This window comes from Chiroxiphia lanceolata, chromosome 6 (assembly GCF_009829145.1).
Source record: "Chiroxiphia lanceolata isolate bChiLan1 chromosome 6, bChiLan1.pri, whole genome shotgun sequence".
Lineage (NCBI taxonomy): Eukaryota > Metazoa > Chordata > Aves > Passeriformes > Pipridae > Chiroxiphia > Chiroxiphia lanceolata.
The window spans coordinates 38,012,884-38,027,086 of record NC_045642.1 but is presented as its reverse complement, the minus strand read 5'-3'; the positions used below and the strand labels follow the sequence as shown (position 1 = coordinate 38,027,086).

Here is a 14,203-nt window from a genome sequence, read left to right as displayed (position 1 = left end):
AAAATAATGGACCAGAATAAACATTCACCTCTGATTGCTAATGAAACTAATTTACTACATCTTTTCAAAGTAGTATTTCTAATAAAAGAACCACTGAATAACATTTTGATAGTGGACGCTGTGAGCATAATGAATATTCTGAAGAGGCCAGGGATAAAAAGTTACCTTTCTTTTCAGTATTTTGAAAGGCAATTCTTTAACATCACAAGAGAGATATGCTGTTGCCTGCTTCTTCTATGCTAAGACATATTTTATCTGACCTATAAGAGGCTGTCAGGCAGACACTTATTATGAGCACTAGATCTATGGTACTGATTGTTGAATATTGAATATACACTGACACTCACATCCAATAACCTTTTAAACTCATAATTATTGGTGGTTAATTGTTGTAACAGGAAGATACAATTTTAGGTGACCCAATATGGCTGTCTGTTGAAAATATATGCTTTAGAAAGTTACCAGAATACCATTTATAACAATAAAGTTAGCTTCCAAAAATAAGCTTTAAAACACAAATAAAATTAGAGCAACTGATACTAATGTACTATGTGGCATTCTGTAAATAACGTCTGTAGGAGATCATAACTGAAAAACGTGCTTTCTTGGCAACACCCTTCTATTTTCATGGTGCAAATATTGATAATTTGAAGACCCTCAGTGGAATCCAGCACTAGCTATTGTTTTTATGCTGTAACAAAAGTAGCAGCAGGAGGTGAAATCAATGCCCTTGGAGGGTAGGGTCACAAAAAAGAATTTATTGCCACTTTTTTGTTCTGGAACAGTTTGCAATCATAAATTCTTCATAAACAGAATACTTCAGAGAATGGTCCGTCTTCATAAATATACGACAGAGGACATCAATTTCATTTAATTCACAATTTGTGTCAGCACAGCAGATGCCAATGCCTGCCTTGATAGGGTTGTTTAATATGCAATTGAGACAGAGTAATATTCAGCACAGGGGACAAAATTTCACAGATTAAACTGTACGCACCACTGACATTTCATTCTAATGTATTTCCATTCCACAGTGTTCACCTTAGATGAAAGTAATATTAAAAACCATATCCCTCTATTTTGCCATTGTTAGAAGTTAAAATCCTTGTCTTTAATTTTTTTCATGCCAATTAAAATGTAATCATGCCAATTAAAACAGTATGTCTAGTGTTGTTAGTTTCTGCAAAGGTTTTTATTAAATTAAACAAAACTCTATCAAACTCTGCTTATTATTCATGAAACTGCATTTAACAGGAAAACTGTAAAAGTTATATTTTATTTTTCTGTAAATGCTGAAATTAATGGCAAAAGTTAATTTTGAGGTATATACTGAGAAGCAAAGGGCTTCAAATTAGGGCTTCAAATTTTTTTTAAGACAGAGTTTTTTTAAATTTTTAGAATTATCATCAGTTACTTATAGTTTTATATCCTACCAGCTCTAATCACTGCCACTGAATTAAACTGATTAAATACATTGAAATTCATAAATGTAAGGCTTACATCTGAAACCATTTTAAAAACACAAGTTGTCATGATCAGATGTAAAAGATCAGGTTAGTAAGTCCTATTTTTATCAATAAATTTATTAAAGATCAAATAGGTTCAAAATGCTTATGGTGATGTTGCAGATTAAAAAGTAATAAGATTACTGATCATAAGGCAACTTTTAACATTTTCTGACAGTTTGCACATTTAGAGAATCAAGCAATTAGAAGCAACTGTGCTGAATCAAAAAAGCCCCGCCCTCTGAAACGGCTATTGCATTGCTACATAAGCTGAAGTGACACAAGTCAGTACTTAAAATGCTGTTGGCAGGTTGCATATATAGTTTACTCTTAATATAATAGAAATATTTTTAAACTAGGATAATAGCATGCAAAATTATGCAATGTAACTGTATTGCTAATATCATACATCTATAATTAATCATTTAAAGTAATTTATAAATTTATCTTACCCTTGATTTGAAGTGAAGGCAATTAAGGAGAGAAGTGGATGGAAAAATGTATAGTTTGACCTCTCTCTCTCTCAGCTGTTTTACAACAATAGGACAATAGTGTCTCCTGCACAGTGCCATCATCGGTCTCTGGGTAACAGAATCCCTATATTGCTTTTTTTGCCAGATTCTTGTATCTCACTCTTTGGCTGAGACCCAGCCCATCATAGCGTGAAATGAATTACACGAAACTTTTTTGGGTTTTGTCAAAAGTGAGCTGAATACAGCAGCGTGAAACACATCCTGGCTGTGTTCTCAGCTTCAGGTATGCAGATTTGTACTGAATCTGTATATTTGTTTTTGAGCCACCAGTGTGACCTGAAGTATGCAGTGACAGCCCCACTTTTCATCTTAAAGGTATAGTAAATAGTTAAACAGTAGATGTCTCTAACATGTACCTTCAGAATAAATTCTATTAACATTCACTCAAGCATGACAGTCAGTGTATATCAGATATACTGCATTATAGTTGACTTGGTGCATACCCGTAATACATGGCATATTTTACTTACATTTTTTATGTATTAAAGAACTAAAATTATTAAAGTCAGACAGGAGACAAGCATGGAATAAAAAAAAAATCAACAGAAGAGGAAAATACTATGGAGTTTTTATAATAGAATGAGTAGTTTGTTTGAAATGTTCGTGGTGGATTGAAAGAGAGAGATATTTGTGCTTCAAATTAGAAATCAGACAGACAGTGTACTTCAACACACAAAAATGTACACATAACCCACAAACAGTAATAAAAATGCAAATACCCCAAGCAGTTCCCATTTTTCATTAATTGAATCCACTTTTTCAAGGAGATCGTTTGGTAGTAAAACACCACTTTTCTTCAGAGTGTCAACCTTACTAAGCAGTTCCATCTTTTTTGGGTGCCTGATTGACATTTCTACATTGTATCTCTAAAAGGAAAAGAAATATATAGTATTAGCTGCTGTAAACAGTTTTCATCATAAAAAAATAAATTTTCATTGTATGTGCCCAGTTATGGTCATGCTTACTCTGACATTTTTTAATTTTACTTTTTTATATACACAACCTTCTCATGGCATATCATAAGAGATTTAGGTACCAAGCACATAGACTTCTGCATGACGTATCTATGCAGGCAGTTAGCAATTTATTACATATAGTAATATTCAGTCTCTCACAATATTCACTTGTACAATAATATTCACTAACACTCTTCCATCTGAATCTTGATCTACCTTTCTCTCATTCAGGTTAGTGGGACCTTATTTTTCAAATATACTACTTCAACAAGTAACAATGAGGCTCTCCATTCAAAACCAAACAAAACAAAATCCAAGGAAATAATTTCATAATTATATTTCCTCTACAGCTTATTTTTTCTCTCTTTCATTGTGGATTCTGCCTCATACATGGGCCTGAAATGCTAATGCAGATGAAAATGTGAGAGTTTCACCTTAGAAAAACAATTAGACATAGCTCTCTTAAAATACAATAACAGTAATTTGATTTTTATAGCATCGACCAACAGGAGCACTGAAATGGCCCACAAAAGAGAACAGCCACAATGTTAAAACAGTCACATAGTTTCTTCAAGCTGAAACTACCTTTTATTTCCTGCACTGCTATTTATTGATTAAAAAAAGAAAAAAAGGACAGAGAAAACAGATATAGGAGAAAGAAGAAAAACACGAAGCTTCTTTCATAATTACTTTCACAGGACTTTCTAAATCTTTTAGCTGTATATTACTTATATAGTGTATACAAATGTATTCTAATCTACAGACAGATTGGCAAATAAATATTTTTAAAACTGTATTCCCCGGAAACATGAATTAACTATTAAATATATAGCGGTTATAAATGTTTTCATAGTTGGTAAAGTAAAAAAAAAAAAAAAACAACATTAACACGCAGGCATCCATTCATATACATACCCTCCATATAGTTAACCTAATTAAGTATAAAAACATTGATTGAAATAGAACTTCTGATATGGCCAAAAATATGCCTCTTACTGAGAGAGAAAAGTTCAGCACATATTCTTACAAAGGTGTTTACAAGACATACATAAATTATGCATAGCTATTAGCAAATTGCTTCCTAAACATTAAGCTTTCTTTGCTTTAAATTCAGCCAAGAAAACTGCTATGGCATCTCATACTGCAAATGTTAATAACTGTGCTAAGTATAAAAAATTAAATGAGAATAAGGAATGTTTAAAACATGGATGCCTTTGCTAGATCCAAGAACATGCTCTGTAGGAAAACAAAGCCAAAAGACAATTGGAGACAGCCTAAAGAAAATAATAAAGGTGTGAAATCACTGTTTCAGCTAACAGGTTCTCAGTATTTCCATGCATATGTTTGCATATTGTTAGTTTCATATTTTAATCTCTCATTTACACAACACATGCACATCATTTGTATTATGTAAACTTCAGCAAATATTAGTCATTTGTGGATCATAGAGCAAATGTTTTAAATGAGGTGATTTAAACCATTTCTCATTATTAATGAACACTGATCAGGTGTCTGTGTATCCAAAATTGCATGAATATGCATGGTAAAAACCAAGGAATTGTTTACAAAGAGCTTGCCTTTTGACACTTGGTGTACTGCGGCTCAGGTTTGAGACGTACAGCAGTAGGCAATACCTACCAAGATGGGTGCTAGGGGTCTGGACCCACCAAGAGGCACCACTATTTTATTCAACTAATATGTTCAACAACCATGCTTCTTGGTCCTGTCTTATTGCCTTTTCGGCTTGAATGGTTACTGGAGGAGATTACAATCTTCTTTATGTAATCTGATTTCTATTTAAAGATGATATAGCTGAAAAGGATTTGCATAATTATTTCCATAAGTACATGTAATATCAAGGGGAATCCAGAGTCCGATTTGCTAGGCACTGAAATCCAGTTCATGTGACTCCCTTTCTTTTGTGAAGTGAATTAATAGACTGAGGGAGTCCTCTAGCTGTGTGTCACTGTTGCAGGCACAGCTAGTTACTGCTCTAGGCTGGCACTTGTCTGAGCTGGGTATGGGGATGTTTCTAGGCATCTCAGGACTGATGAAGAAATAAAATACATTCCACGTTTCATAACTACAATGCTCTTGTTAACATAGAAACAGAAGACATTTCATTTAATTTTGGACTAGATAAAATAATTCAGTGCTGCGTAATCCAAATAGTGTGACAGATGTTATAAAGGTTATTACGTTAAAAACTAAATAAACTAGATCTTATGTATGTGCTGGTTTTGTCACTGTGTAACCTACTGTATAAACAAGCATGATTGAAAGTGCTGATTGATAGAAAATGCATTATACAGTAACAGTAAAGGATTAAATAATTCAGTTGATTATCAGATGTATTGGTATGTGACTAAGAGTCAGTATTGTTTCACTCATGGATATTTAAAATGCAGTGTGTATTTTAAGGGAAGAGCTTAATGTACAGGAGGTACAGTTTGAGATAACACAAGATGTTATTGCTAATGCTATTTTTTAATCCATTAAACACCTAGACTCTGAGCAGTTGCATGGAAAAATTAGCCACCAGCTCTATCAGTGCTGCACAACCCTAGTCTGGTAGGACTACTTAATCCTTTGGTGAGAAGATAATTTAATCTTCAGATTCATTCTTTCCTCAGCTTTAAGGGAAAAAAAGCTGTTCCACTGTGACATTCTGTGGATGTTATGATATAGAATACTGTTTAATAGCCAAAAATGAGATTAAGGAAGTTAAGGTTGCAGGCTTCTCTCAATAGCCAAAATAATAAATAAATGAGTAATATTTAATTTCCCAAAATACTGTCACATCATAAAACTGGGAAAAAACACAAGCAACAACATACTGGAAAAACTGCAAAATATTTACATCATGATTAGCTGTGGGCATCCATGTCTGTTTTTTTGTTCCTGAAGCCACTCAAAAGAAATCCAAAACACTGTTACGTAAGTTAAAGAATTTGGCTTTTTATTCCTTCTCACTCAATACAACAAATATTTCTCAAAGGACAAATAGTGGAATTTAAAAAACGGCAGTAGTGTTTATCTGGGAATAAGTTTGGCAGAAATATTTAAGCCACAAGAAGTTGAATTCCAAAACAAATCTAGTTAAAACCTTACTTTCCCTGATAAAAACATTCTAAGAAATAATTCAGGCAGGCTTGATTGAGACACATTTTTCAACACTTTAACCTAAACTGTTTTTTTATTATTATTTTTTCTTTAAAAAATTATCTAAAACATTTTTTTTGTGTGAAAAATTACACCCGAAAATTCTGCCCAAATGCAGACTGGAACAATGCCTTGTAACAGTGTTAATTGTCACCATGGAAACCAGAAGAATAAGCCATTTTGAAACTGGTATAGAAGGCACACATTGAGCAACTCAAGCATTTTTCAGCCTCCCTCAGTGTTAAGGAACAAGATGCCTAGTCACTGAGAGGTCAGAGAAAGAAATCATCATGAAAGGGTCGTAGATGTGCACTGTCTGGTAAACAATAAAAAAATCTGTACACAGTTAACAACTCTATAAGACTGCACACTGCATCTTTCAGAAGGAGAAACACCACAAAAAGGTGATCAGGACTGGGGTGCAGATTCCACCCCTCAAGCAAAACTTTCGGGCAATAATACGCGAACCTTGCCCCTAAAGCTCCCTGGGAATTCTGTTGTTGTAATAAAACTTCAGAAGAGGAAAGGAAGAAAAAAGCCTGCATGATGGAATTCAAAATAATGCTCTAAAAGCACACAGAGAGATTAAGACATCCATTGTAAGACTTTTGTATGGTGCTTCTGTTGGTTATAGTGAAAAGAGACCAGACATACTGAACACACAGTGGAGCTATGGCTACGAAGTACAGAAGAATTAAACCAGTAAACTTTCTCCATTACTGGAATAAGGACGTGCTATTTGTAGATGTTCTGCATTCCATCATTCACTACTAACAAAGTATCTTCAGTCAAATGGAACTGTAGGATATACAACTGAGATCAGGACTGAGTGACCTGCAATTTTAGTTTTACCTGCATTCAATCTTTAAACTTTAAAAATTTGCCTTTTGGGATGTTTTGACTGCTGCAGACACCAATAAATACAGATACATATCCTTAGTGTCTGCGTGTGCATGCACAGTCAGCATTGGCATATATTTACAAAATATACTGCATGCATAAAATTCAGTAAAGAATACTCTGCAAGCAAATTCACCAAATATGTAATAAAAACATATACAAACATATATATATATATGCACATATAGCAATATTTGTCCATCATCTCTTCACACACATTCTCTTTGCTTTCTGGATAATGTTTGCACTCTTCATGCTAGGCTTCATGGTGGCCCCTTAGGAAGCCCATGCCTAATGCCATTCAGTGATGAACAAAGAGTCTTTTTATTCCAAAGTCCAGGGTCCAAAGCTCAGCTGTATACAGGCAAAGTGAAGGAATCTGCTAGAGGCCAGCCTACCCTTCACAATAGCCCTTAATGCTTCTACCTTTTTGGTACTGTCAATGTGAAACATTTTAGAAACTGTCCAGAAGCTTGGTTATATTTCTTATGCCGTCAATAGCACTAGAACCTCTGGACAACATTCAAGATCTGGGCTGAGCGATCTGTCTAGATGAATAGCAGTTGCTGTTTCTTGCAAACTTCATGTATTTCACCATTAGCAATTTATGGCAAATAATTGCACAGAGAAATTATAAAGACTCCTACAATTGTCCTTGTAAATTAATAATAGGCTTTCTTGATTGGGATAAATTTGCTGCTGAGCCTTTGGAAAAATTAAAAAGTGCAATGTCATTTAAAATTGCCAGAACTCACAGAGCAAATTACATCTGAGGTTAAGAATCAGTTTTTCCTCTTCTAGTTTATTCCATTTGCATGATCTGGAAATCATATTACATTGGCTATGTATTGTTAATTGGACATAGATTGCATTATCTTTGATATAAATCAAACTACAAATATTAAAATGAATTGCAAATTCTGTAATAGAAGATCATAAAACAATCCTTTTTAAGTATCTCCCATTAATAATTTAATTCCAATTATATCACTCGGAAAACTCAAGAAGGAGAGTGCTAACTTATTTCCATCTGCCTTTTTCCCCTACAAATAAGCACAATAGCACAATATGAATTTGTGTGAGAGTACATGTGCATATGGGTGCATGCCTGTAAAACAAAGCAAGTCTTTGCACTTTTTTCTTAAACCCCTACAGACACCTTGCTTTTTTTTTCTGTTTCAGAAAGTAGCAAATGCAGATTACACTTCTCCTATGCATTCCCTTCTGTAGCAGCTAGAGAAATAAACATATTGAAAGAAATATTAAGCAACTTCATGAACTAAATTTTGCCTACATTAAAATTTATGCAGTTGGTATCCATTGTTCTTCATTTTTTTAAAGAAAGGTAATCCCAACCCTTTAAATTTTACTATAAATGTAATATCTTTTTGAAGACTTTGTGTGCTCTTTAATGAATTTATATTAAATATTTAATACTGTTTAGGGCATATCCACTACTACCAAAAACAGTTATATTCCCAGCAGTCCCACTGTTTCAGGCAGAGGGCTTGATTGATCCTCCTAGCCTGAATTGAGTAGAATGAAAAGAAGCAGTTGGAAAATAGCTGCAATCATTTAATGCAGATGACCTCTGACAGGCTCACAGCTCTTCTATCTGAACAGAAATTTGCATGGGGTCTCTGTGCAGAGGAACAATGTAACCTAAATGGTAGACAATCTTTATTCTAATGAAGTGGGTGTCAAGGTCAATGTAAAACTGCAATGATAAATGGTGCACCACTAGGCAAGAGAAGTTGCATAGGCATTGTAGTGCTTTCACATTAATTGAAGGCTGAAATGCACTGAGTGAAAGCACAAGACTCTCTTTTCACCATAATGTGTTAATGCACAAATGTTTAAATGTTTTATTCAAGCCCCTAGCCTGTTGGCACAAATCTTATTGCAAACAAAAATACAATAGTTGGCCAATAACCAGAAAAATAGAACTTTTTATTAGCTTGCCTTATTTCTTGAATCCCTAACAACTTCCACTATCTACTCAGAGTACCAAAAGAATAACAAGTCTCTGGACACCTAATGTAATTCCCATGATCCTTTTTCTATTTAGGATATCTGTCTTTAATTAGTTCCAAACAAGCAAGCCTTTAGACAACTCTTCATTAGATACCATTCCCAATGAACTAACTACAAGAAGAAAAGTCATGCTTCAATATTATTATTTTCTAGATTCCAAGTTTTCTTTTAGTATATAGTTAACATCTCCAGGTGCTTTTTGTTCTCAGGAAGAATTAGACCAGTAAAACTGGGTTTTGTAATGCAAAGAGTTGTGTGCCTAGAGTGGGGACTAAACTACAATCTATTATTGTGGCTTTGTCAAAACTGCAATGCAACTATAATTATGGTACTTCATCAGTCGATCAAGCAATTTGTGGAAGGCAGTACATTTTGTCTTATAAAAATGAGGAGGACAGTAAGCTGCTTTTTAAAATCCTGAGCTGCTTAAGCTTGTTAAGGGTATATTGTTTGCTAATACACTCATTAGCAGCCAAGCATTTTAACTTCATCAATTAAACAGGAAATGGCATTGCACCATTAGTTTCACAAAATACTAAAAAACAGATAGGAGTCTACAGCTAAGAATTTTAGAAAACGTATTTTCACCTGTGAGCTGAATTATACACTTCAAACCAGTTTTTATGCAGTTACATACACTTAGGGGGCAGAGGGTGTGTCTGTCTGTGCATGAATGTAGGTGGTGAAAGCCCTGCAGATAGTTGTGAAGCTAATTATATATATATATATATGTATGCACACACATACACCCACTTAAAATTTTGCAAGTCCCCTAAAGATTGCTGCTAGAGCACAACATCATTTCTTGACACCGATGAACATTTACTCATCTGAGTAATCCCAAGGATGACAGAAGTTTATTCCTGTGAACAACTAACAGCTTTCCTGGATAACTAACAGGTTTGCAATATGGATGATAAATTTTGAGTATTTATCAGACTTTATAGTTTTAGGCTCTTCAGTGCAAATAGGTACTAACAATACAATTAGAGTTATTAGACAAGGAGCTATAGTTATTATCAGCCAAGAGGATCTGCAGAGTTTTCAGTTTCTGGGGGTCTGTGAGCGGCACATACTATACAACGACATTTCTATTTTACAACTCGCCTAAGCAAGGGAATTTTCCATACAGAAATCAGTCTTCAGGATATGGCAATTCAGAGAATAAACTCCAGTGGGGAGGGTCAGGGGGAGGGTGTGGGGAAGTGTAGTATAAAGGAAAAAAACCACCAAATCCCAAAAAAGCCCCACGTTAGTGATGAAACTGTTTAAAAAACTGTACAGCTTCATCTGTGTGTGATTTGTCAGGTCTGAAGCTTTGACGTGCCCAAGGGGCAGACCCCAGCGGGGCGCAGGCTGCAGAGCTAAATAGCTGTGAAAGAAGTCTTAATGTAGGATGGAATTCAAACTAACCTTGACATGACCTCAGGAAAAATATGCAAAAAGTAAAATGAATGCACTCTGCAAGATACATCCTAATTTTGTGGCCGAGCTAGTTAGTTTCACAAACATAACTGGGATTTTAAAAGCAAAATAAAATGTGAGAAAAAAGGGGAAACTTCGGAATTCAGAGGAAAAATTCAAACAGGCATGGGATGTTGCTGTGGACGCATATGAATCATTTGGAAACAATCCAAATAAAAACCAACACTGAACAATATTGTTGTCAGCCTGTCTATTCAGGAAAATTGTTTTTTTAGGTTGAATATAAATGACACAAAGCCAAGATTACATCACTGCATTACAAAGTCTGTTGTGGCTTTTAGCCGAACAAGCTCCATGGTTCTACTGGCTGATGGCAGTAATTCAGTAAAAAGTTTTAAAGGCTTCTTTTTTTTTCTTTTTTCTTTTTTTTTTTGAGCTTTGTTACTATAAATATAGTGGAATTTTGCTTAAATATTGATTATTTAAAAATTTTAAATTCACATTCCAGAGTTTGTTCTGCAAGCTTACGACTTCATACAAACAATAAAAATTTGAGTGTGCATATTGAGCCTTGATTTGGCTTTATAATACATTTTGCCTGTCTTGCTCAGTGTTCAGTTAAGCAGGAAGACATCCACCTTAATATAGCAACCAAGAACTGCCTAATTCAGTAGATATATGGAAATTGTAATTGAGTGTCAACTAGCATTGAAATTCAATCCCATTACCTTCAGAATGCAATTTTGTAGCAATACCAGTTATTTACTATACTATTAACAAGATTTTAAATATAATTAAATTGCGGAGAATACATAGCCAAAATACAGCTGTTAGAATTCATATGGTGAGGGTAATCCCATATCAGGTGCATATGAGAGAGCCCACCAGATCAGAAATGGCCACCCATAGTGCAACAGAACAGGTCATAGTGCAGTTCAGGTGAGGTCACAGGATTGGTACGATTCATGTTTAACAACCTGTTATCTCATAAACTATGTGTTTTACTGGGTTCTTTGGCTGATATATGAAAAAAATCCTGATATTCATCTTGCATTGCTTGTAATAACACTGTTGGAGTTTTGAAGTTGGTTTCACACCTTGCACCAGAGGTGTGACTTTTGGTACAGATGCAACCAACAGACATGCTTAACATATCAGATGTTGATTTAGCTAAATTTACATTTATTCATAAATTTTCCTGGAGATTAATTGATATTAAATAAATAAAAAAAGTGCTCTTTATGAATTAATAACTACTATACTGTCGGGTTTATGCTCAGGTATATTTTTTTGAGGAATAAACTAGAGTAAGGGAGATTCCAAACACTTGTATGTTACTACAGTTAGACCATTATTGAGCAGAAAATTTATTTGATAGGAGAGAAAATGTTTGGCCTGGAAACACAAAGGTGTAGTTGCAGCTCCATCCTTGGCTGGATATTCTCAAAATCTCATACAGATATTCTTTCATATTTACATTTTTACAAAATAAAATACATCAATGTAAGATTATGGAGATTTTTTGAAGAAGATATTCAAAGAAAATCATTTATAACTTGTTATCCTCTGTGTTAGGCTGTGCCTGCTTTTGCAGTATGCATGAAACATAAAATTGGAACTCCTCTATACAAAGATTTAATTCCAAATGCACCCACTATTGTCAGGCTGTGTGTTACAGGCATCATTCTGTTTTGAAATGGATGTTCCTTTGCATTTATCTTTCACAGACTAGCTCTTCTGAAGTCCTTATTCTATTGTTACTCAGACAGAATGCTAACAGTGATCAGTAATAGTCTTCCATGAGAGAAGTTTGACTGAAAATCTACAAATAAATTACCCTCTCTTCTAACAGCACCTACTGGGATATGTTTGGGGTAGAATATCTCTGGATCCCCATCTTTTCAGCTGTTTGCCATACTGTTTCATGGGAGAAGAGGTTCCCTGCTGCAAAAATACCCAAGTGGAAATTGAAGCTCCTCAGATCAACAGAGGCAGAACTCAGTCATCACCAAAGGACAGGTAAATCCAAAAAGATCAGTATACCCAGCATTTAAGACACAGGGGATTTAGTAACACAAATTACTAGACCTTGTCAACAGTGAGAAAAGAAAATCATCCCTGGGCTGTGGCAATAGCCCTACAGTCTCTGCAGGCTGGTGCACGACCTCAAGTCAAGGTCAGATAGACACTGCATCAAGCTTGCTCAGTTTCTAACCTCAAATCTGAGATCTGAATTCTCACTATCTGTAGTATCCAGGATAACAAAATGATTTTTAAAGTAATTGAACTTTTTTTCTATATGACAGAACTTACATCTGTTTGATGGCCCATCTAAGTGCTGATTGGAAAGGGTGTTGACAGCAGTTTCTCAGTATGCCCAACAGTTAAAATGAAAAATGTAATTTTTATTTTAAATGTACACCCTGTACTGTACTAAGTAAAGGAAAAGCTAATAGTTTTTACCAAGTGCTATTTGATTTGTTCCTTATAATTTTCCTTGTGTTATGTCAAAGTTGGTACTTTGACATGCAGCAGGTCCAATAGGAGTGCTAAATGACTCCACTGACTATCTAAAACCCTGGCATTCACCACAATTCCTGCTACTGCAATACCATTACAATGATATCAAAACTATTGGTTTAGTTTTGTTTTAACTATTGTTAAAACATGTTAAAAAGTAAGTCTTATAGTTAACTACTTATTGTCATCTGTACAGAGACATATCCTGAACCTTTCAAGAAACACAGCAGAAAACACCTATTAATTTTTCCAGTATACATTAATATTATTAAAACAAGAGGAGAAGGTTGGCATCCCTATGCCATTATCAGTGTTAACAGTGGACTAATCTCATCTTATACTGAACTTTGTAAGTTGTTATGAACTCAGTATTTCATTTTTAATATTATGCTAGGGAAAAAATAGTACTTTTATACAGAAGAAAAAATACTCTCCATTTGAAAAGTTATTTTTATGATCAACTACTAACTGTTCTCAAGAGCAAATTTATAACAAAACTGCTGATGCAGCCTAAACTGTGGCTGTGTGAATCCTCCAGAAACAGCTATTTCAGAAAACATTTTTTAGCAATAGGAGAAATCCAACTTTGTGTAAACCTAAACTTATTTTTTTTAACAATATCGAGTAATGTTAACAGCATGCTGAAAATGTTAAGGCTAAGTGTACAGTGTCAAAATAGATTGAATCTCTCTGAAAACTGGAAATTCAGGCTTTTTAAACATAATCCAGATGTTTGGCTTTTAATCACATTTCAAGAAATAGGAAACTTATGCAATACAAAATTCATACATGCATATTTCATTAGTGCCTTTCCTATCACTGAATTAAAAATTTCTAACATATGTTTTCCTTGAACAGATAATGTTTTAAATTACAAGAGTTGGCAAGAAGTTGTACACCTCACAAATGTCATTGAAGTATTTTAAATTAGAAGAAAATATTTCATTTTTTATGTTATTAACAGCTTTGATAGCAAATGCTACAGCAGTGATCATTTTTGGCCTTATCAACAGGAAATTCAATTGTCCCTGAAACAAACTAAGCATATAAAGATGACTGAATGGTAGGAACTAAGAACTAATCTTCTTCTGAATATCTGAACTGATAACATTCTGACAGACCTGAGTATTTAACACAGATGCTTTCTATCTTTCTTACCAGCAATCAA

At 34.3% G+C, this 14,203-nt stretch overlaps 1 protein-coding gene across 14 annotated transcripts in view; it reads right to left on the bottom strand.

Annotated features, from left to right (window-relative positions):
• Positions 1–14,203, bottom strand: part of AKAP6 (A-kinase anchoring protein 6) — a 276,515-nt gene that overhangs the window by 50,371 nt on the left and 211,941 nt on the right. For all 14 annotated transcript variants that reach the window (XM_032692214.1, XM_032692213.1, XM_032692216.1 and 11 more), the window contains one exon: positions 2,758–2,904. In XM_032692214.1, coding sequence (XP_032548105.1) covers positions 2,758–2,904 — 147 coding nt within the window. The remainder of the gene's footprint in view (positions 1–2,757; positions 2,905–14,203) is intronic.